Source organism: Epinephelus fuscoguttatus, linkage group LG17, assembly GCF_011397635.1.
Source record: "Epinephelus fuscoguttatus linkage group LG17, E.fuscoguttatus.final_Chr_v1".
NCBI lineage: Eukaryota > Metazoa > Chordata > Actinopteri > Perciformes > Serranidae > Epinephelus > Epinephelus fuscoguttatus.
In genome coordinates, this window is record NC_064768.1 from 1451810 (window position 1) to 1477677 (window position 25868).

Genomic DNA, 25868 nt, shown 5'->3' on the forward strand with positions numbered 1-25868 from the left:
GCTGTGTGTATAGATGAAATGATAGCTCTGTATTGCCGGGTTCAGACTACACAACATTTTTGTCTGTTCTGACAGTCACTATTTTAGATTAGGTGATTATGGAGTCATAAAATATTGCCGTGACTTGGCCGACAGACATGACAGACCACATGATGGTCCATGACCAATCATCGTTGGTTGTCTTTCACAACATGCATGATGTCATCGGATGATTCTTGTCCTATTTTTATTATCATCACTGTTATTTTTGTCACAGTGGCTGTTCATATCCCAGCCAAAATATTATTGTAGCAATATAAAAAGTGCCACCAGATGGCAGGAGCTACATTTGAAATACCGTGTAAAAACTATGCAAGTCACTGAATTCTCCACAAGGTCCTGCAAATGTTTTACAATAAAAACCTAAAAAAATAAAATAAAGGCCCGTGTCTGGAAATAAAGGCCTAATGTACTCTGTTTCAAATGAAGTTGGTACCCTCTGCAGTTGTGGTAAGTAAAAGTCCCTCCCCTATTTTTTAATTTTATTCCTCTATATCCATCTCCATCAAGAAGAAATTACATTCTTGATGCTAATGGCAGTACTCACTGGGTTGTTAAAAAGTCTCTGCTGTTTCACACCATCATTTTTCCTTTTTACTTTGTTGTGGTAACACCCCTAGTGGTAATATCAAAAAGGCTGGGGTGTTGTTGCCATACAGTTATCTACGGGAGCAGATCACTCTGTGTTCCTATTGGTCAAAGTGACAGCTGTGACGGATCAAAAAGAAGACAAAAAGAAAATCAATCTTGCTCGGCTTTCTGTCAGGACGTTGTGAGGCGTCCCAAATGCGGCATCGGTTGTCGTCTACTGTGACACACTACACAAGAAAACTATGGATTATCGTGTACGACACTCATTGTTGTTCATGATCCAAGCCGACACCGTACAACGCTGTGTCGGCTATCGTCAGGCTTACACTGTGTAGTTTGAACCCGGCATAAGGTGATCATGTGATGCGAAATAACACCTATCATACAAAAACAATAGCTGTATACCTAAAAAGGCTGTAGCCTAAACAGTATGTAAATAGTTTAATCTTGACCTTAAAGACAGCAGGCAAAACATTCATACACTTTTCTCTTTATTTCTCACACTTTGTGTCTTCATAGTTTTAATACTTTTTTGATCTTGCAATACTCAGTGTACAAACTACACACCTCTTCTTTTCCATTCGATGCTTCCTTTGTCCTGCACTCGGCTGAGGTTGGATGTTTCCCTTCCTTGCTTTGGTTCTGTCAGACCAGCTCATCATATCCAGGTTTTTCAGAGAAACATGACACCTTCTGTTTTCCACGTCTGCTGGCTGTGATGGAAGCCATAATCAATGAACTGATGCCTTAGTGAACACAATTTGAAACATCCTCTGTGTCTCCACTGCTTTATTTATGTTGTCATAACCCACACGAGAAATTTAGAAATGGCTGTAAACTCCAAATATCATTGACTGCTGCTGGGCTCAAATATGGATGACAGATTACAGGAGACAAATGATGACTCCTTCCCATGCAGTCTGGTGTCTGGTTTGTCTGAATAATATATTCTTCCTTGACCTTAGCATGTGATTGGGAATAGGCAGGCTCAGTCAAAGAACTGAGCGTGCTCTTTTTCAGTCTGGGTGATTTATTATTTTTGGCTATGTGTTACCCTTCTTTACCCATATATTTATCTTCTGTATGTTCTTTTCACTTCCTTTTCCCTCTTCCTTTCTTTCACAACTTTATTTAATCATTTTCTGTTCTTGTTTCCCTTTCATCTACCTAGTCTGACTTGTACATTCTTGTTGAAGGACCTGGATAAGACCCAGACTGAGATCATGCGTCACCACACTAGCATCAGCGAGCTGAAGAGGAGTTTTATGGAGTCTGTACCAGAGCCTCGACCCAGTGAGTGGGACAAGCGTCTGTCCACCAACTCCCCCTTTCGCACAGCGAGCATCAATGGCCAGCTGCAACCAGCGGTGAGTCCACCAACCTGTGTACTTCAGCAGTACAGTTGATTACTGTTGAGTAGACATTATTTCATCTACAGTGTCAGATCATCCACATAGAAGCTGTCGGTTTAAAGCCACTGTGTTGTTTTTATGTCATTGGCTATGCTACAAGTTTCCCCTGTGCTGCAAACACACAGAGATTAATCTTCTGTAGTTCTTGCTTCCTGACTCGAGGTAACATGTCAAACTAGAGTATTTTTTCTAAAATGTAAAATTATACTCTCTACTGCATTGAGTTGTAGCTTGAATATTTTTGTTTTTAACTCAGTGTGCTAGCCGACTAACTAGCAGGTTATACACCACTAACTGCAGCCTCAGTTAGATTTTCAGGAAGTAAAGACACTTGGGCCAGGAGAGTCGACACGTTTCCATGCACAGTTAAGTGGAGCGAAGGTATAGCTTGACTAAGCCATTTAATTAGACTGCTGTCCTTGTCCCAGTGTATAAGCACAGTAGAACGATTTATTGACAAAAGTATATCCGACTCCTCTACAATAGGTGCAGATATGCCCCCTTTTAGCTTGCTAGTATTGGACCTTTTTCCGACTGACCTTCTACAGACCAAACAAACAATCGCCATTCCATGTTTTCCTCCCATCCATGTATTTTCAAATACTTAACTCTTTCAGCTGACATAGCATGATCTGTGTCTCCTCGTCCATCTAAAAATGCATGGCTCTGAATGTAGATTTCACCATGTTGTTACCAGCTTCTTCTTCTATTATACATTTAATGCTATTCAACTTCTGGGTCAAAGCCTGGGGCGCAAACTGTGGATGCTGGGCAGAGCGCCTTGGCCAGTTTGGGTCCAATTGACTGTATACATGAAAGAGTAATTTAACTCCCAATTGCATTATGTGGGTATGTTAGTCCGACTTTGAGAAATTCAATTTAGTACGTTTTCAGTCCAATTAACATGTCTACATGTATTTTAAAAGTCTGGTTTTAGTTGGACTAACACAAAAAATGTGTTTTCTCTAATGTCATGGAAACGTACTGACTGATTCAAGTAGACGTCAAGCCCACAGTAGGAGCCGCTGCCAGTTTTTGTGTCATGTTTATCATATCACCAAGGGTCATATGCAGTATTGGAAGTAACTAGTTACATGTCATAAAATTACAAAAGAAATATAATCATGATCAGCTACAGTTACTGAAAAAAACATAATTAATTACAGCTACTAATTAAAATGTTGGTGATTACAAAGGGGTTTCATCTGAATCTGTTCTTTTCAGTAGAATGTGTATATGGAGAATCTACCACTCATTCTGTTGCTTTGCGTTTTTTCGCAGTGCAGTACTGCCTGCTTTTGACCCAGCCTCTTCCTAGAAAATTTTCAATTTTGTTGCCCAGTTTAAAACATTCGTTAGAGAAGTAATCAAAAAGTAATAAAATGTAATAAGTTACATTACTATGATGAAGCAATTATAAAAGTTATATTACTTTTTTTAAACATTTTTAACATGGTAACTAGTAATCCCTCACCTATTACATCTGAAAAGAAACCTTCCCAACACTGGTGCTATGGTAGGAAAAAATAATATATTGGATACCTGTTAGTGTGTGATTTCAGTTGTATTGCATTACTTAAAAACATTTTGAAAACAAATATAATTTCTCGTTTTTATTTTTGAATAGGCTATGCACATTATAGAGGTCCTGGGATAAAGACATGTTTAGGGATTCCCCTTAAGTGTTGGCTCAGTTTGCACAGTTAAATTCATGCACACATTTTCCTACACTGAGCCCGTCTGTACACTCACTTTAATAACTTGTTAATTTGGTTTAATAATGTGTGCTTTTAGGAAATGCTTGACGAGCATAAAAATGTATTTTCATAGACCATAACATGTGCATCCTACAAGAGCTACTTCAGATAGAGTGCCTTGAAACAGTGTTGTTAAATGATGATTTTTCATACTAATGCAATGGCTGTGAGCCATTACATTACATTACATTACATGAGCCAATCACTCAGTAGATGCTTTTGCCCAAAGCCACTTAAAGGGGCAAAAAGCGAAATTGTTTCACTGCTAGGTTTGCTGTTGTGCACTGCCTGTAGACCAAAACAAAGTGTGTCATGAGCCACTCCTCCCTCTACCTCTGCTCTCCACCCCCCACCCCACTCACCTCATCTGTGCAGCCGAGGATGCAGCCTCTCCACGGGCTATTACATCCAGACGGTCCCGGTGTTTTTTCCGCAGGCTCCACTTCACTCAGCTGCCCGATATACCCGCTGCTTCTTCCCACATTAACCTGAATAACAAACCAGGGCTTGGTGCTCTGGTTGGATCCAAACAGAGAGCTAGCGGAGGCCAACTGGCTGTGCTGGCAGCTGAGTGAAGTGGAGCCTGAGGAGGAAGCACCGGTTAGCCCCGGTTTCACTACAGGCAGATTCACTCGCCACAGGGGCGAGGAAATAAAACCTAAACAGCCAATTTAGTTTGGCTTAGTTTAGCAGTTAGTGATGTCTTTCACTCACTCTCAGTCTCTGCTGTGTTTAGCTATTTCCCTGCTTTCCTGTTAGCGTTAGCACTAGTCGGCTGCCACGCTAACGTCCCTACTCTTCTCTGTGAGCCAGGGCTGTGAGCCCACCAGGCTCACGGAGAAGAGGGGAGCGTATCTATGTTCCCCGGGTTCTATGCTCCCCGGGTTCTATGTTCCTCATTTAACCCTGTAAAAAAAGTTCTATGTTGGGGAATTGGGGAGAAGCAATCTAAATATATATTAGGTTTTACAGCTGTGTTTGAGGTATGATAGGTACTATCTGAGGACAGGAGGTCATGAATTTTGCCTCTAATAGTTAGAATTTTGTCATTAAAAAAGCTCATAAAATCATTACTGCTAAGGGCTAAAGGAATACAAGGCTCAATAGAGTTTTGACTCTCAGTCAGCCTGGCTACAGTGCTGAAAAGAAACCTGGGGTTGTTCTTATTGTCTTCTATTAATGCTGAGTAATAGTTTGCTCTGGCAATGGTGGTGAGTGATTCTCCTTGCTGCAGCCTTCACAGACTGGAACACCTGACAGTAGTGTCCAGTTGTGCGTTGCTCCATCAGGACGTGCACAAGGGTGGACAACAAAGTTATGGACATCCCCAAGTATAGTGAAGAGCTGGTTGTAGGGGCGTGGGCATGACTTGAATGTTGCATCCATATATACTGTCCTACAACGTTGCAGCTGTCTCAGGTTGTTCTCTGTGGCAAAGACTGCTATCCCCCACTCATCATCTTGATGCAACAGGAAGTTGTTTCTGCCCCATGTCTCAGCCCACAGACCTTGGATACGTACATCAGTAACTGTAGCTGGGATGGGGGGCATTACAGTAGCTCTGGCTCTGGCCATAACAGACCTTAGTGTCAGGAAGGATGGAGGTGGTTCTCTGTCTCCTCCTAATGTGTCGTACAGCCCATCAAGCCACACAAGGGTGTAGTTTGAGAAGTTTGACTTGTTTCATGGCCACGATGTTGAACTTCCAGTTGTGCAAGTAGCGTCACTTCCTGTTTTTGTCCTGTCTCATATTAACGTCCATGCCTGTAAGTTCTGCTTTAAATAAACTAAACTATGTAAACTATGTGTTTCATACATTTTTCCCTGTACCCATAAGCAAACGGGGAAACACATTAACTGTACATAATTATTTATCTTTATTTCGGTCATGATCAATATTCTTTTGTTTACAAACACTGGTAGATAACTATCTTGCCACCAGGCGGTCTTTGGCTGCTCCTGACGCTACCGTCATAAAAACAAGAGAGGAAGAATTCTGATTGGTCGAAGGACCGAACTAAACAGGTGATATCAACATCCATGATCAACAACATAGACGCATTTATTTTTATCACAAAACTAATAAATAATCATGGTGGATTTACTGAACAGAGTTCCTGAAAAAACGCTGCACTTAACAGCTTATTTATCTTTATTTCGGCCATGAGAATTATTCTTTTCTTACCAGTTGGTCTTTGGCTGCTCGAAGAAATCTGCACTGACTGAAACACTGCATTTAACGGCTTGATTAAAAAACCTTCTGTAAAGGATATAATTGCCCAGATTGCCCACCATAGATCGCCCAAAGGGTAAGTTTCTGATTGTAATTTCTCCTCATTATGTTCCGTTGTGTGTGTGTTTAGAGATGTTAAAACAACATATTAATGCAACTGCTATGTTTCCTGCCTTTTTTGGATAAGCGGGGAACACAGAACCTTTTTTTAGTAAGAGGGAAACATAGAACCAGGGAAACATAGAACCTTTTATGTGTAAGCGGGGAACATAGAACCTTTTTGCAGGGTTAAATGGGGAACATAGAACCCAGGGAACACAGGGATGACCCCGAGAAGAGTAGGGACGTTTGCGTTAGCACTAGTCGGCTGCCACGCTAACGTCCCTACTTTTCTCCATGAGCCCGCCAGGCTTGGGTCCATGTCATTGGTTCGACAGCCCATTGGTCTGACTGTTCACGGTGCTGAACGGCTTGCAGTGGGCGTATGGTGCGCCGCAACCGGCTTAAGGCGAAGCAGGCTCACGGCTTATGTGTTTGTCACTTTCTTTTTCATTTTAACCCACACCAGGATCTTTTCCTGACCCTAACCAAGTGGTTTTTGTGCCTAAACCTAACCAGACCTTAACCACAGGGCATCATGATGATTTCGGAACGGACTTCGGAACAATGAGTTTAATATGGTCGGAACAATGGGATGTCGAACCAATGGGCTGTCGAACCAATGGGCAGTTCTCCCAGGCTCACGGAGAAGAGTAGGGACGTTAGCGTTAGCTCCTGGAGTTAGCACTAGAGCTACTACGGCTACTTGAGTAACTTACAGCTATGGCACGCTTTTACCAGCTCTTCTAGTCACTGAGCCTCACCTCCATCTCAGCAAGTATATTACATTTATTACAGGTACCATCATCACTGAAGTAGGCGCAGGGAAATAGCTAAACACAGCCCGCCAGGCTGCCCGCCGGGCTACATTTTACAATGCTAATTGCAAATTTTAGCTGGGCTGCCGGGCTACTCACCTAACACAATCGTAACGCCTGACCCATTGCTGGGACAGAGCCGCTAATAACTCAAGCTCCGGACATTAACCCATGCTACGATTGTAACATTAAAATTAATTGAATTAACATAGCGAGATGTGCCTAACATTACTGTAACACTAATTAAAACAGACATTTGACTCCGCTATTTCACTTCGAAAATAGCGCTGCCATTGCTCACTAGCTGTAGCTTTTTATAGGGAAGGAGGGCCAAAGGCTCTGGGGGGTGGGGGGGGGAGGTTCACATGAATGTACATGAACGCGCAGCTGGACCAGCTTGTAAACAAGGGGCTGGAGATCAACACAGAGAGAGGTTGTGTGAGGTCATGCTATACTCCAGATGAAATTACACCTCTAGTTCTTCACATAGCAATTTTTAATTCCTTCAATCTATAAATGATGAATTTCGCTTATTGCTCCTTTAACAATGAGTGCATTGAACAAGAGCTATGGTCAGGAGCTGAGCTGTATCTCTAAGTTGGAATCCTGCCCTGCCCTAGATTTACTGTGAGTGACTAAGTAATTTGTGATCAACACCCCTTGACAAGTCAACTCAGTTTTACTTCCATGGCCCTAAAGTCACAAATTCAGATAAAACATTTACACATTTGTGTTAGAACAGGCACTATGTAACCATAATATTAAATGGAATATTAAAGACATTTGAATTAGATTTTAACTTAGGGTCCCTCTTAAAGGTAGAAACTCAGGAACTGTTAAAAAACAGAGCCTTTTAGCTTTTATTGAAGTGTTCATTACCAATCTCATTACATTCGTCAAACTACCACACAGTAATCACAGCAAAGACAGTCTTCAACCTCTAGGGCCCTACAGTTGCTTGCTCTGTATGGCTAGATATCAATCTTCAGGAGTCACACTGTATATTCCCAATGTTTTAACTGTTAATGTGTACAGACTTGCATGGAAAACATTATTGGCAAGGTACATACTGTATATATGTTTAGTACTGAATATAAATGTTGTTGTTATCCATGAAGACTATGGCACTTGCACTTTATCATCTAAAACTGTACAGTGATCCTCCGCTGCTGGCTTCCTTCATATCATCCCACTGCTTTAGCATGACTGGAACTGCAGTCACAGATGGACACTGATTGGCACATTCTTTTTCAGATTTGCTGGTGTGAAGATGGCATGTGTGTGTGTATATGTGTGACAGGGAGGATGTCCACAGCTGTACCTCTGTACAGAGTAGTTGATGGCATGACTGAGGGAGTGGTCCTTGGATCTGGTGCTTTCTGACAGGCTGCGTATCAACCCTGTCCAGTGTGTGTCTCTATGATCAATTTAAAGAATGGCACATGGTGGCTGTTGCCATAGCTTACTTTAAACAAGCAGCTCTCCAACCTAACTAGACTGTGCTTGGCTGCAGCCGAGAAGGTTCAGTATGCTTCAAGCCAACAAGCTGATGTAAGGTATTGTTGGAGCTTAGAAAAAGAGAGAGACGACTGGTTGCTATGCATAATCAAACGTAGATCAAAACTTTGTGTCAGGTGTGCATGGAGAACAGGAAACAACAGAATACAGAACAAGGCAATCCAGACACCCCAAAAATGTAGAAAACAAGGAAGGAAACATTTAAAAGCCTTTATTGTAGTGGCTAAATCATTAAAAGAGCAAACATGTTTTGACCACTGCAGGTCTTCGTCAGGGCTTTAAAAACAATGTTTTTGAAATGTGGGCTTTGAAAACGCCCCGGCCGAAGACCTGCAGTGGTCGAAAAGCTGGCTATCTTAATGATTTAGCCACTACAATAAAGGCTTTTTAATATTTCCTTCTTTGTTTTCTATATTTTTTAAGTGGCTGCATTGCCTTCCTGTGTATCCTGTTCTGAAGGCAAAAGCGTTCCTACCTGAACGGAAACACTCTGACACTGAAAGGTATAAAGCCTGCAGCCATGAAGATGGACAAGATATGATGAAACAAACAAATGTGGACAAGGGTGCACACTCTGGAACAGTCTTTGTTGTGTGTTGTACTCAGCTTTTCACAAAAGTGACAGAAGTAGTTGTGTAAAAATTTGAAAAAAAAAAAAAAAGCTTGTGAGGAATTGCATCTCATCTCAACTCCACACACCTGTCCAATTGCTTTGTAAAGTGCGCATCATTGTCAGTCTTGGAAAAGATACAAATATTGTTGGACACACAAAAACCACAATGGAAACGTGGTTTCAGCACGCATCAATGATATGACAACCACTTTGTTTGAAGCATACTGGCACCTATATATGTGTCCTGGAACCCTTCCCCTTTAACTCTTTGCTCTATGAATGGCTGCTGCAAGCTTTGTCATCTTACTTGATCTGCTAATCAATCCCATAATCCTGATAATGTATCTGCATGATTCATGTCTCTTAAATGATCAGTGAAAGACTGAAGAGCCAAAGAACATAAGAAAACAAGCTACAGGCAAATGATTACTAGCCAGAGGACTGACCCCTCCTCCTCCCTTCCTCCTCATCTGTCTCACCCTCCAATCCTCCCTGTATCTATCCCTTCCTGGATGTCTTTATGTGTTTTTCTGTGTCTCTGTCTTGTACCTCTTCCACCTCTGCCATCCTCTTGTTTCCCTTTCCCTTTAAAGTCTGGGCCTGTTTCCCCAGTAAAATCCCCACCAACTCAATCCTCTTCCCCAAAACCTCCACCATCCTTTACTGTACGCTCAGACAATGACTCTGAAGGTCAGAGAGGATCTCAGTCCTCTGACCTGCCTGTGTTTCCCTCTGGCTCTCGACCCTTCTCTGCCCACAACTTGAAGACACAGTTTCTATCCCAGACATAAGTTTCTGCACAATAATCAAATATTCCTTTTTTAATACTCAAAAATCCAGCCATAACAGCACTTTTTTGCTGAAAGCCTGAGGCACAATGAGCACTGAATGCTGGAAATTATGATGACACATAAGAAGGAAAATTAGAAATAGTTTCCATTGCATCACCATCCGCCAGTTTAATATTCCCAGATTCTCCCTAAGCTGTTAGATTTTTGCAGGCTAATTGCAGATCTTGCTTTGTGTGCAATACTACGTCCCCATCATCACTATTATGCGGAATTACCTAAACAATGTTTCATGGCAAGCTCCTCCGAAGTTTCTGCCATGTGAGATGCCAAGACAATGGACAAGCTGTGGGTGCATTACAAATCTGTGCAGATGACATGTCATGGTTTTGCCAGCTCATACCAGGAATTTTTCTGCTCTGTCCTTCTTCCTTTTGGCACTTATTTGCACTGCCAAAATTGTATGCACGAGCTAGCTTTTCAGCTGCCAGAGAATGCCTCTCCTCTTCATACCATGGAGCAGATTTATTTATTAATCCTCAGATTTTGATTTCACACAGAGTAGTTCATACTAGGGGTGTAAATCACTAGTTTCATCATGATACGATATTATATTGATTCATTGGACAACGATACAATATTTGCTAAAATTACAAAGTCTGCCATGATATGATTTCAGTTTGATGCGATACAGTAGCCTGTGATTTATCAGACAATATCACCTGCCCATTTAACACAGTCGCTTACAGAAGAAGCTGTCACCCCTTTCTTTTTTGCTTTTGGCCGTAAAAGATAAAAACAACACATTAATAATGGTAAATAATTGTAACAGCTTAAGTGCAGTTTTAAAGTTTTCTTTAAATTGACTCCACTAACACAACCTACCTATAATCTTTTTTACATAAAACTCAAAGTCAGACTTCTCCCAGCAGCCATAAAACATGGATTAACATCAACATCATTTACAAAAGTAATATATTCAGCTCAATAATAACTGTCAAGATTCACAGAAAAAAAACGATATACTGTATTGTGATTAATTACCTTTTATTTCGACTGTCTCCAAAGGAAAACTTATTCATCTGTTTTATCTAATTAAATAAAGTTTTCAGTCTGTTAATCACACTTATGCCATTTTAATGCAGTGAAATGTATCTCGTGGACTGAAAAAGAAATGATCATATTATTCTAGTAGACCAAAAGCTGACTTTTATTTGTAATATTAATAATATAGTTTGTATAATAAAGCAACAGATACTCAGCACCCCCCCCCCCCCCCCATCCCTACAAATTACACATGTTATTCATACCTTTTCTTAATCATCATTGGTTTAAGTCACTGCATCGCCTGACAGAGCAGCATGGTTGAATTTTAGCCTGCATGCACTTTTTTTCAGCTGAACATTGTTGAAACAGACCAGCTGATGTTGCTGTAGTGAGAAGTTAGTGGAGTGAGATGCCCAGCCAGGAAAATAATGTTATGCTGTGTTTTATCTCATAATGGCATTGTTTACATGCGGCATGTGTTTTGTCTATTGACCATATTTTCTGCAAAATCAAACATATTTCTCCCCTGCTGATTTATTCCCTAGTAAATAACGTTATCCATATCATCATTCTCTTGGCTGCTTGCCATCTGCTTGCTGCTGTTTGACAGTGGCATAGAATTTCACAATAAAGGTGTAACCTTAAGATGACGATATGGATCGATGTTTTCGCTTTGCATCAGTGATATTGGATTGTTAATCATTGAATCAATATAACCACCCACACTGATGGATTGTTACACCCCAAGTTTATACTGCTGTCACAGTTGTAACCACAGAGAGGTAGGACCAGATTTACATTGTTTCATATGACAGTAAGCCACTCAGCATCTAAACCTTTTGCATAAAGATTTTGAACTCACTTGGGTTGGGCTTTACAAAGCTAATAGAGTAACCACATTAAAGGTGAATTGTCTGTTTGTGTTACTTTTTCCCTGTCAGACAACATCACAAACAACCTAATTTAAAAGCTGCAAGAGACATCTTTCAAAACCATGCTCCCTCCATGCTACACAACCCTCCCTTTCCTGTACCTTCTCTCCAACACCCCCTTCCTCCATCTCCTCATCCTTCTATCCCTTTCCTCCACTTGTCAGTTGACCATATCCCACTTGTCTGTTCATTGTTATCTGTCTCTCTTGGTCTGCCACTGCTGAGCACAGCGAGGAAGGCAGTCTCTGTTCGGACACAAGGTAAGAGCAAGTAGTTTGTCCCCAGCACCACTGGGACCACCGCTGTCCAGACATGACTGCCTGCTGGAAGAAGATGAGGAGGACGGTGAGGTTGATTGGGTTGATGAGGAGGAGGATGAAATGGAAGAGGAGGAACAAGCTCATGGTCACACTCTAAAGGTGGCTATCAATGTGCCAGATGAGAAGAGGAGCTTGGTTAACCCATGTGAGTTAAACCCAGCCAGGCTCAAGCATTCCCGGATGTCTTTCTTTCTGTCAGGGCTGCTGCTGATGGCCCTGACCATGCTGTGGCTGGCCTTCATTTAAGACAAATAGATTGGGAGCTCCCTGAACATTTAATCCTGCAAGGTGCCCTTGGCTGTCTAGATACTGCTTCATTCAAGTGCTTGACTCTCTACTTTGAAGTCATCATTTCTATCTATACAAAATTGAATACCTTTCTTACCTTCCGTGCAACTCAATTCAGCCTAAAATGGCTGTACTGAAATTATTATCTTTAAAGCGAGCCTATGTAACTTTTGATGAACAACGACCACTGAAGCCACAAGTAGCAGTTGACCCTTGCTGAGCTTAATAATGGTGAAAGATTTATCGGTGAAAATTCATAGGAATTCGTGAGACAGCTGGTCCTTTACCACAATACAACATGCAAAACTGTTTTCTCAGTTTTAACTGAAACTATCAATTTTGCCACCTGAAATGGCAACTGCCCCAGGCTGTCTCAGCTCTCGCTAGGAAGGTGGTTCAAAACTGTCTTCAGCTAAATTCTGTTTGGCCAAGAATACATTGGCCTACATGCCTACAAACACAATACTTTATCTTGCTAAAAACCTGAGGCTAAAACTACATGACCCAGGCACAAATTCAGCATCATAATGAGTTTATGAAACATGCTGAATACATAGAACCAAAGAAGTAGTATTGCTGTTTTGTTATGGGTAGCCAATAGCCCTAGCAGTACAGTACATTATGATGAGTATGAGCTCAAACAAACTTGTTCAAACATAGCCCTGTTCAGGTGCTTACTACTGAGAAACATAGCCTGCTTGGACAAGAAACACGAAAGGTGGCTATAGGTGACAGGCCTTTTATTCCTTTTACACAAAACTGTTGTTTAGCAAAGATGGGAAATACAATCAGTTTGTTTATTTGAGCCAGTTTGAATATTACCTGTATAAAAATAAGTCTTCGAATAACATATCAGTTATGTTTTGACACCAGTTATATGGCACCTGAGGATAACGGCACCTGGCACACCAGCACACCGGCACAACACTTCTGTGTCCTGTTAAAAAAATATTTATAACTTGGATTAATTTTTAGGAAAAACACTTTTGATTCTTTTGATCAGTGGATCCTTAAGGACTGAAGGAATATAAATAACTTACCAGGTAATCGAGGGATGGACACATATTCTGACTTTATGACCGAGTCACCACTTGTTTTTTGTCATGCCGGTAAATCTGAATGAATTATGATCTTCTCTGGTGTTCAAGGTTTCAGTAAAATAAAATTAACTGAGCTAATGATGTGTAGTATCTCCATATTGACAAAAGTCTAAACATTTATATTTGCATGTGTGATCTAAACAGCTAACTAACATTAGCTCAAGTGGGTAGTCAACAATCCAGTTTTATACATCCAAAGAACTTCTGTGATAATGAACTGCTTGGCAACCAGAGCAGGCATCTAATTGAGACAGGCCTTTATTTGTTAAAATGTGTAGGTTCATCAGGCTAGTGAAAGGGACTGGGTGTTTAATTGGGACTAGGCTTTTAATTTACGTTGTACGGTATGTTATATGTCAAGAATAAAGGTTTTTAGTTTTTAGATTAGGCTGCAAATTACTTTGCTGATTTACCTCACTTTGTTCAGTTTAAAGATCCGTAGTCACTGACTTCGTATGTAACACTAACCAAAAGTAACACTATCTTAGGTAACAAGCTTTACAAGAGATAAAGGAGTGTAAATTTCCCAAATCTAACAAACAGTAAGACAGGGACAGACAGAGATGCGGTTGCATCCAGGACCAACTCTCACATGGGTTGTTCCACTTGTACACACAGCGGGTTTCTTTTTCATGTAACATATAACTGCGCAAAATGTAATTAATCATATGCTACTTACCTATGAATTTTCAAGATAAAGTCTAGGTCATTACTGTTGGAAGTAAGCTAAATGCCAGGAATGCTAACATTTGCTATTAATGTTAGATCAGACAGACAAATAGGTTAATCCTCTTAGGCCACCTTTGCTCTTGGGATATCAGGTATGGTCCTTATTCAAGCCTTGTACACTCTGTTTCATCATGTGAAGAAGTCCAAAGGTTATCAGTCCTGCCATGCCTAGGTGTGGTTGCTAAGCCATATTTGGGCAGTTGCCATTCAGGGGAGGCATTGTGTGAATATAAAGGTACACGCTAAAATTCTAAAAATACTGAAGTGTCATAAAATCAGTGAAATCACTTTTGTCAGTTTCAGTTATGTGCTATCTACTGTGTTTGCTAATGCTATCTAACATTAGCCACCATAAGCTACTGGCCATACCAAAGCAAGTAAGACTGTAGTAGCAAAATGTCTGAGTGAGTGTATTAAGCATTTATTGCCTGGGACTTCTTTTTATTTGTAAGAAAACAAAGTGCAATTTCTTATTTCAAAAGCTGCATTGTCTTGCTTAAAGAAATCAGTGAAATAACTTTTTTTCTGTGCTTTCATACATGAAACATGATCATACAACCTTAACATTTGCAGTCTGAAAGAAAATAAAAGAGTTGTCACTAATAACTTTGATTTAGTGTGTGCATTGTACATATTATCTCCTTAGGAATCAGCATATCTGCTGTGGAATAAATTTCCAGTGACTGTACTACATGTTAAATTTCAAATATAGTATACTAAGATTTCACTTCAGACATTTCCGTTGTGGAGCCTGTGGACTACATTCAGTTATGTGGCAAGTTAAAAACCATCTCTAGTCAGTCAGTTGACCAAAGTTCTCAGACTGTGTTAAGAATCTATCTGCAGTTTAGCAAAGTGCTGTTGTCACTAACCTGCATTAATGCTTTGTTAATTTGGACCAAGTATTTTCAGACAATCAGGCCAAGTATAGGTTAAGAATCCATTAGAGGAGAAAAGAAATTACTCAGGAATGCATCAAAGCATTTTTTCCAGTAACATGTAGAGAAACAAATAATGAATGGGAGAAGCTATAGATCAAAGCAGAGTCATTATATTTGTAGTCTTCCAGAGGATAAAAACAGTGGACATGAGCAACATTTGCTTTGGTAACAAGCTGGTAACAAACAGTTGTAATTCTGACACAATTCAGTGTTGAAAGGGTTTCGTAAACCCAACAGAAGATCTTTTGGTTGCATGACTGTTGAAGGTATTCTTTGTTTGGGTAGCTACGATATGCAACTTTTCTCTTTGGCACAGACAAAGAGGAGCAATATTTATACCAGCCAAATTTCAGAATAAGTTAGTTTTAACGATAATATAATGATAATAATAATGGCTGCCAGTGGATTCCATCACAGAAGGGTAGTAAATCAAATTTGGTGATCGTCGGCATGCAAATTTGTGCGGTTGAACAATTGCAATAGTCTTGAAAACTGCAGAAACTGCTGTTCTGTCTTACGCAAGCTTTGCCCCCTACTGGACTCTTTGGGTAATACTCTCCTCCATTAACAAGCACCCATAAACCCACTGACATTTGTCAGTGGGTTTTATCATGTAGCCAGGCAATCAAGAAGTGCCTATCTGAATACATGTGCAGCCCATGGTATATAAGGCAGTGCCACAACACTGTCCACCACCCTGCTCTCTGTTAGCAATGGCAATTGCCATTTCAGGAACCTTGTCAGTGCTTAGGTGCAGACCATGCAGAGAGTGGTGTTCAGTAGCCATAAGCCTGCAAGGCCTGATCTCTTCACCACGAGAGTGAGCATAGTTCAAGATTGATCGCTTTGAGACCCCCACTCCAACTGCCAACACTCAACTGCCACCTCTGATCATCACGACTGAGAAAACAGCTTAATTTGCAAATTCTGAAAATGTTTCATCAATGTCCAGTACATAGGTGTCCTGCAGGAAACCAGTGCCCCTGTCATCTTTATTATGATCAGGCTCACCCACCTTGTGTGGCTTTTTATCTCACCCCCTCCTCCAGACACCTGTTAATGTACTGAAGCTTCCAAGCAGCAGCTGCTAAAAGACAAGAGCCCTGGTTGCTGATATGGTGGATTTTTTCAGGGTGCAGGGTCGCATGGAGAAGTTTAACCCAGCATGCATCCCCTCAACAGCCTGGTGGCCCACCTGCTTCCGCAATAAGCTGGCTGGTCAGAGAACAGAAAGCCTCGACAGCTGCTGCTGCATGACAAAGAGACACTGGAGTGATCTGACTAGATATTTCAGCTGGGAGCACAACTAGCCTTGGCTGCTAACAAACTGGGTGTATTGGGCATTTTGCTTGTTTCCCCTCAGCTAAATGCCATTTTGAAAGACATTTTGGACCGCATCATCAGCCAAATTAATAATCTGATTTAAGGTGTTGCTACAGTGAGCTGTGTAATGTCTGGTCACAGGAGGCTCCCATCACGTGTGGTTGAGACTCTTCCCCAAAAAGGACTGGGGTTAGTGGTGTGGTTGATAGGTGGGTATATTATAAACAGCCAGAAAAAGAGGTGGGTATACTCCACATACCTGGGGAAACCCTGCACTACACCACTGACCAGGATGACACCACTGACCAGGATGACACCCTACAGGCTCTGCAAGTGCAGCAGCCCCAGCAGTGCTACTGCATAACAGTTAACGGGGTCACTGTCACACCCCTCCACAGTTTGACAATTGCATGCTGTAGGGTTGTCCATCTGTGCTGTGACAAAGTAGCCCACAGCTTGCGTGCATCAAGCACAGTCCCCAGAAACTCCACCTGTTGGTATAGTAGGGGGCTACACTTCTCCCAGTTCATGGCAAACCCCAACTTGTTTAGGTATAAAATCAACCGGGTTGTGTGATACATTGCCCGTTCCATGAACTTGGACATGAGGATGAGGTCGTCAAGATAGAAGACGACCCTTAAGCCATGGTGTTGCAGCGGCTAAACTGCCACTTCCACACATTTGTTGATGATGCACAGGGGATGAGGAAAGGAGGCTAGATCCATACAAGCCTCTGGAGTGTTCTTCTCTGAAGGCATTTTAAAGACAGCTTTGCTGCTTGCTCTGACCTCAGCAAAGAAAGTGTGAACTAACTGCCCTGTTGGTGCTCCCCACCTGCTTGCTCCTAAGCTTATAGGCAGGAGGGCAGGGTCTGTGCACACTCTACACGCATTGTTCGGCAGGGTGAATGTCAAGCACATATGTGTGTCAGCGTCATGGTCTACGCCCTGCCCTGTGTCTTGTCATGTCTGGCTCCTTTTCAGGGTCTGTGCTCGCTGGAACGACACAGGATTGGTGAAAAGTGTTAGGTGTATGTCAGTTGTGTTGCACCTAACTCCCCCCAGGGCATGATGCACCTACATATTCCCGTGCTCCTTAATGACCAAGTCAGTCTGGTGTGCAAGGTCTCCATTGCTTGTCTTTTGACCCCTGTTTGGTTAGGCCATGGCTCCACCTTGTACTACTTTAAATGCTGTGGGCTCTGCTTGTATCCAGGTAGGCATGTCCTGATTGAGTGGCTACATCCATGCAAATTTCAGTAGGCAAATGAGTGCTTGTGATTGAAGAAGAGTATTACCCAGAGTTCAGTTGAGGGCTCCCTCTGTCCTAGTAGAACTTGGGCTACAATATTGTAACCTTTGTTTTTGGAGGGAACAGAGAATTGAAGTGTCCAGAAAGAGATACCCTCTATATCAGCTGTCTAACCCAATCCAGTTTTGATTAGGGACAAATTTGCAAAGAACGGATTTCAGCTGCTGATAGCACCATGAACTGAGCATGGTATTACAACACAAACACACCTGTAAAGTTTTGCAGCTGAGTGCAATTTGCTGTTTTCTGCATCAGATTGCAGTTTTCCATGTGGCTAAGCATAAACCAGGGGTCAGCAACTTTGGGCTCGAGTGCCTCCATTGGCATGCCGTAGCTTAACTAATAAGATAAGAGAAGATAAGATAAGATCAACTGTATTGATCCCACACTGGGGAAATTCACATGTCACAGCAGCTCAAAGCACAGACAGAAAGTGGAGGGTGACAATGTATACTAAGAAAAAAATATATACATATATGAAGATTAAAAATAGAAAATATGTGGTAACACTTTATATTAAGGTACTGTAATAAGCGTTAATTAACGCTTAATAAGCACCAATTAACAGTTAGTGAGCACTTATAAGACGGTATAAGATGTTTATTAACATTAATAAGACTATATAAGTGATTTATTACAGCATAACTGACAGTTATTTTTGCTTATAGGAGCACTTATATGCACTTAATAGAAACTTTGGTAACAGTTAATAAACCTATACTAAATATTAATAACATGTCTATTTACATTAATTATAATTTATAAGGGTTAATTATAGAATAATATCCACATTTATTACTGGTTTATAAGACACTATAAGCCCCCATAAGATGAAATTAATAAGGTGTTTATTAACATTAATAAAACCTAATGAGTGTTTATAATGGTATACAACATATTTATTAGTGGCTTATAAGATATTATTGGGTACTAGAACATCCTTAAGAGTTTATAGACAATTATTCTATAATCAATATTAACAAGATATTTATTAACATTAATGAGGCTATAAGAAGTTAATATAAATGTCATATTACGGTTAATAAATGCTTAATTATGCACTTATTAACAGCTCATAATGCATCTTTGCAGCTACTGGATCTAAAGTGGGAACAGTGTCGTATAAAGGTTAATAAACTATTAATATGCTCTTATTAACAGCTCAGCTCAGATATTAATATATACTTTCAACATACTGTACCACAATAGCCAGAATTATAACTATAATATTATTACTTTCATTAATGTTGTTGTAAGCTACTGTCATTACCATCTGTCCTGCATCTCTCTCTGTCTCTGTCTCTCTTTCTGTCTCATTGTGTTATACAGATTACTGTTAATTTATTATGCTGATCTGTTCGGTACGACATCTATTGCACGTCTGTCTGTCCTGGAAGAGGGATCCCTCCTCAGTTGCTCTTCCTGAGGTTTCTACCGTTTTTTTCCCCCGTTAAAGGGTTTTTTGAGGGGAGTTTTTCCTTATCCGCTGTGAGGGTCCAAAGGAGAGAGGGATGTCGTATGCTGTAAAGCCCTGTGTGGCAAATTGTGATTTGTGATATTGGGCTTTATAAATAAAATTAAATTGAAATTGAAACTGAATTAATGGTAATAAACATCTTATTCTGTTTTTTAAGTGTTCATTAACTGTTAATTAAGCATTAATTAAGGCTTATTACAGTACCTTAATATAAAGTGTTACCAAATATGTGTATGTATATACACACAATCTTTTTGGATTAAAATACAAAAAATATATATATAAAAAAAGTAAGGCAGTAAAAAGAATGAACTGTACACACAAGAGTATTTACACTATATACACAATGGATGTGGAATCAATCAATCAATCAATCAATCAATTTTATTTATAGAGCCCAATATCACAAATCACAATTTGCCTCACAGGGCTTTACAGCATACGACATCCCTCTGTCCTTATGACCCTCACAGCGGATAAGGAAAAACTCCCCCCCCCCAAAAAAAACCCCTTTAATGGGAAAAAAAAAAACGGTAGAAACCTCAGGAAGAGCAACTGAGGAGGGATCCCTCTTCCAGGACGGACAGACGTGCAATAGATGTCGTACAGAACAGATCAGCATAACAAATTAACAGTAATCCACATGACACAATGAGACAGAGACAGAGAGAGAGAGAGAGAGATGCAGGTAATGACAGTAGCTTACAACAACATTATTGAAAGTAATAATATTATAGTTATAGTTCTGGCTACTGCGGTACAATATGTTGAAAGTATGTATTAATACCTGGCAGTATACATGTGTGACAATAATCATATGTGTATAATAACAGAAGAAGTATGACTAATGACTAATGATGGCAGCAGCAGCAGGAGGCATCTGGCGGGACCACGGCAGCAGCACAACCACACACGTCACGCTGTCCAGGCACCGCTGTGATATGAGTTAATATTGCACAAAGTATGTAAATAATTTGCACACTGTCTTAGTGATGATTTATACAGTGATATGCAGCAGACATGACAGTGCTACATTACATCAGATGTTGCTGTTAAAGAGTCTGACAGCTGATGGGATGAATGATCTGCGGGAGCGCTCCTTCTTGCACTGTGGTTGCAGCAATCTGCTGCTGAATGAGCTGCTCAGTGCACGGACAGTCTCATGCAGTGACTGAGAGGTGTTGTCCATGATGGTTATCAGCTTGGCTAACATCCTCCTCTCGCCCTGGATTGTTTCCAGGCAATAGTCCAGGACCAAGCCAGCCCTCCCGACCAGCTTGTTCAGTCTTTTCCTGTCCCTCTCCGTGCTTCCACAGCTCCAGCAGACCACTGCATAGAGGATGACAGATGCTACCACAGTGTCATAGAAAGTCCTTAGCAGTGTACTGCACACTCCAAAAGACTTCAGTCTCCTCAGCAGGTGGAGACAACTTTGGCCCTTCTTGTACAAAGAGTCGATGTTCGTGGACCAGTCCAGTTTATTGTTGAGGTGAACACCCAGGTATTTGTACTTCTCCATGACCTCAATGTCCAAACCCTGGATGTTCACTGGAGTAGTCTGGGGTGCTTTCCTGTGGAAGTTAATCACTAACTCCTTTGTCTTGCTGGCGTTGATGTGAAAGCGACTGACCTCACACCAGTTGACAAAGTCTGTGATGACCCCACTGTACTCTAGATCATTTTCCTCTGACACACATCCAACAATGGCTGTATAATCAGAGAACTTCTGAAGGTGGCAGCTGTCCGTGTTGTATCTGAAGTCTGATGTGTACAGGGTGAAGAGGAAGGGGGCGAGGACTGTCCCCTGTGGAGCCCCTGTGCTGCAGACTACCACATCAGACACACAGTCACAAAGTCTTACATACTGTGGTCTGCTGGTGAGGTAGTTGATGGTCCACGCAGCCAGGCGGCGGTTGACTCCAGGTACTTCCAGCGTCACCCTGAGCAAACATGGCTGTGTTGTATTGAAAGCACTGGAAAAGTAAAAAAAAACATGACTTTCACAGCACTTCCAGTGTTCCCCAGGTGAGACAGTGTTCAGTAGAGCACTGTGTCATCCACCCCACTGCCTCTCTGATATGCGAACTGCAGGGGGTCCAGTTCTGTTCTCACCAGGGGTCAGAGGTAGTTCAATATAATCCTCTCCATGGTCTTCATCAGGTGGGAGGGCTGCAGGTCTGAAGTGGTTGGGCTCCCTGGGGTGTGCAGTCTTTGGTACAGGAACCACGCAGGAAGTCTTCCACAGGACAGGAACCTTCTCCAGACTGAGGCTGAGGTTGAAGATGTGCAGAACCACTTGACAGAGCTGAGCTGCATAGTCCCTCAGCAATCTGGAGCTGATGCCATCTGGGCTTGTAGCCTTTCTCGCCTTGATCTTCATGAGCTCCCTCCACATCTGGTCAGCTGTTATGGAGAGGCTGCAGTGGTGGGGGGTGACTCCAGCTGATGAAGATGGGGGGAGGGAGATGTGAAGTGGATGTGGTTTAAAAGGTGAGGGGAGGGTGCAGCTGATGTCCCTGATGTCCTGAGGGAGGGAGAGGAGGTGTGCCAGAGAGGGTGAGAGGGCCCTGGGTCTGTGCTCTGGTGGAAGCGGGAGGGAGAGGGAGCAGAATCAAACCCGTTGAAAAACAGGTTCAGTTCAATTGGCCACCCCCGGTCTCCGGACTCTGGGCTCCTCCTGCTGTTGTTGTTGTGGCCTGAGATTGTGTTCAGGCCTATCCAAATATCCCGAATGCTGATTTGTTGAAGGCACTCCTCCAACTTCCTCCTATAGGCTAGCTGTCCTTGCCCCTCCTTTTTTCCCTTTCAAGTTCCTTCTGGACCCTCCTTAGCTCTTCTTTGTACCCCAATCTGAAAATCCTCTTCTTCTCGTTCAGAAGCACTTTCAGATCAGGGGTCACCCACAGCTAGTTGTTGGAGAAGCACCGTACCTTCCTGGTCTGTACAGTGTTCTCCACACAGAAGTTTATGTCATCCGAGATGCAGTCAGTCAAACTGTCAATGTCCTCCCCATGTGGACTGCACAGCACTCCCCAGTCAGTAGTCTCCTCAGACCATTTGCTCACATAAGCCCCTTTTCCACCAACATTTCCAGGAACTTTTATTACCAGGAATTTATTTACCTGGGTAAAATCATTCCTGGTAATCTGTGTGGTTTGTGTTTCCACCTCAAAGTTCCGGAAAATGTATTTAGCGTGTGTCCTGTACTTGGCTCTGCCAGCTTGGCTGGTTACATGCTGGTGTAGAGAGTTAGGGCTGTTTGTCTCAGCCAGCAGCTTAGTTGAAAAGTATTTTAAGATAAGCGTCAAACTTAGTCTACATACAGACAGCTGTCATTTTAGCTTATTAGTAACAAATCGCTCTCAGTCGAACTAGCATGCTGTCTAAGTCAGCATGTAAGACATAAAGTTAGTGACGTGGATGAGAGACTGTTGACGGAGCATATTGAATATCGCTGTCTGCATGTTTACATGTTCATGCTTGCTGAACACATGTACTGATAAAGTACTGGCTCTGTACTCACCAAGATTTAATGTCACCTACAGTAATAAGTGTAGCTGCTGTTAACTTGTATTATTTTCAAGCTATCTGCACTTTGTTTATACCGGGGCCGCTCGGCTGTTCACCGGTTACCGTGTTGTGTAAGTGTGTGTGTGTGTGTGTGTGTGTGTGTGTGTGTGTATTTGGAGGAGTTCAGTGCCGGCACAAAAGAACAGATATCGTTAGCGCTTATCAATACTAGTCTTTGATAATTTAGTACCGGGTTTCGCTACCTATCCTTAATCAAAACACAAACGAAGTGAAGCTTGTAGAAATGAAATAAAGTTTGCAGCGGCAAAAGTGTGTGTTCCACCAATCAGCGTTCTTCAGCACACAGCCCCGCCCCTCAAGAATTATGGGTAATCTGAAAAGTCCTACCTCCTACTAGGTACTTTTTTTTCAGGGAATGTTTGGGGTTGAGGGAAAGTTTTTTCCCCAGGTAATTTCGTTTTTTCAAAATCCAGAGTAAATGAGAAAAGTTCCTGCGGTGGAAAAGGGGCTATAACTAATGGCGGGGACTTGTCTGCTCACCACAGGTATGTAAGCAGGGGACAGATGGACCAGGTTGTGGTCTGAGCGGCCCAGTGGGGAGAGGGGTGATGAGCATCCTTGATGTTTGCATATAGCAAGTCCAGTGTTCTGTAGTCCCTGGTGTGGCAGTCCACATGCTGTGTGAAAGTGGGGAGGGTGGAGGACAGGGAAGCATGATTGAAGTCACCAGAGTTGAGGATGATGGACTGGGGGTGCGATGTTTGGAGCTGAGACACAACAGTGTGTAGGAACTCACAGGCTGCTGCAGCATCAGCCAACGGCGGGATGTACACCGTCATCGCAATGACATGCGATAACTATCTAGTAAATAACCTCAGCAGGTAGTGCGGCTGAATGCTAACCATTAGCAGCTCTATGTTCCTGGTGCAGCGCTGCTCTTTAACGCTGATGTGCCCTGGATGACACCATCTCTCGTTCACATACATCGCTATCCTCCCTCCCTTCCTCTTACCGGTCTCCTTTGCTCTCCTGTCTGCTCTGAACAGTTGAAATACATTGAGAGTTACATGCGAGTCTGGAGTGAGTTTGTTCAGCCAGGTCTCCGTGAAGCACATCATGCCACACTCCCGTTATTCCCTCTGCAGTCTGGTCATCGCAGTGAGCTCTTTCATCTTATTAGGGAGAGAGCTCACGTTCCCCATAATAACATACGGTATAGATGGTTTGTACCGTCTTTTCTGCTCTACCCCAGCTCTGCAACCCCGCCTCCTTCTCCTTAACTCCTTGGGGATCTCCGGTCTCTCGTTGGGGAGAACACAAATGTGGCACAGCGCTAACAGCTGATGACAGGTGTAAACAATCGAGCTGTGGCTAAATGGGTCTCCAGAAGTAACTTTAAACAGTCCAGAAGTGAGCAAAAAGCATAAAACGAATCTCAGCAGTTGCACATCCGTTGTTGAACGCGAACAAGTGAGATTGGCTAAGAAGAAAATAACAAAAAACACACTTAAAGGGCAGATAGGGTCGGAGCTACTGTAACCAGCTGCCACTCTCGCAGTGCCATCTTGAAATCTTAGCTGCACACTAGTAGTTACAGTGAACACTAGCTGTAAGTACGCAAAAGAGTTTTTTAAAATTTGTAAGTGCAGGGACTCACACACATTCGTTTATTTGTGATGGGCCGTTACTATGCCATCATCTGCTGCCATGTATTGATTTTCTATTTTTGGAGCTGGCCCATTTTTTAGAAACGCCATAGGAATACATTTATTATACTGTTCAGTTATTCATTGTACGTACACTCTGGGCACAGAGAGAGTGAAAGTGAAAATAACACTTAACAGTTCATTGCTCTGGGTCTAAAAGTTTGCATTCACTCGCTGCTGCAGCAGCTGCTCCTCTCATCCATCAATCTAATCAACTCTGATCGGATCAACAGATCAGTTGTCCACCCTTCAACTCTAACTGCACAAACTGCCTGCCAGGGGAAAAACAGAGCTCAGTAAGAGTTTTGTGTTGCACTCAGGGACCTGACATAACTTGAGAGGGAACACAGAATTATACAAAGTGACATCACAGACAGACAGACAGACAGACAGACAGACAGACAGACGGACACACACACACACACACACACACACACACACACAAACCCCGAAAAGTTTGCAACTTTGGGCCTAGCAGGATGCTGTGAATTGACTGTAAGCGAGGAGCTCTGTTGCTCAAAATCAATGCCTCACACAACAAAAGTGATTTTAAAAGTATTTTGAGGAGCGATGGATTGGTATTGTATTGATAAGGCACACTGATTAACAGGAAAATTTAAGTACGGCACTTCACGTCAAACAGGTTGCTGACCCCTGCTACAAATGTTGCATTTGCACCAAGAACACAGTAGGCAGAACAACAGAGAAAAATAAAACTTAAACTTTTTAGACTGCAAGATACAGGTCCACATCAGACCAAAATTGTGCCCTTACCCCCAGAAAATATAATTTTGATTAAAAACATATAACATATGGGGAAAATGATCCAAATATCTAATGCTAATAGCTGGTTTGTAGAATGGGTTCTACCTATGGGTATGGTGGAGTGGAGAGCATTACAGTAAGAGACAACACACTGTCCCATCCATTAAAGGCAAAAGCCCAAAAAATATCTAAAAAGAAAAAAAAGGCGCAAGCTATCTGAGGCACAGTACAAAAAATTAGACCACATTTGAAAATTTGCACATACTGTGTTTTTTTTTATTATTGTTTGTCATATAAATTGTCCATAGTTTTTTCTTTCTAATTAGCTGTTGTTCTCAATTGTATTAAAAAAATAATTACAAAAGATGATATTTAGGGGGGGCTTTCCAAGGGCACCAGATGTGCTAGGTCGGGGCCTTGGCTTTCTCTCACCTGATGCTGAAGCTGTTGGGGGGTTGGGGACCCTGGCTGTATTTATCTTAATGTTGAGGCCCAGGCAATACAATGATGAGCACCCTGTGTAATTGTAA

General features: G+C 41.9%; 1 protein-coding gene across 16 annotated transcripts in view; it reads left to right on the forward strand.

Annotated features, from left to right (window-relative positions):
• Positions 1–25868, forward strand: part of epb41a (erythrocyte membrane protein band 4.1a) — a 337203-nt gene that overhangs the window by 235727 nt on the left and 75608 nt on the right. For 14 of the 16 annotated variants that reach the window (XM_049601545.1, XM_049601543.1, XM_049601548.1 and 11 more), the window contains one exon: positions 1827–1997. In XM_049601545.1, coding sequence (XP_049457502.1) covers positions 1827–1997 — 171 coding nt within the window. Of the gene's footprint in view, positions 1–1826; positions 1998–9673; positions 11076–12077; positions 14760–25868 lie in introns of those variants that run through there. The other 2 variants (XM_049601551.1, XM_049601557.1) reach the window with 2 other exon arrangements.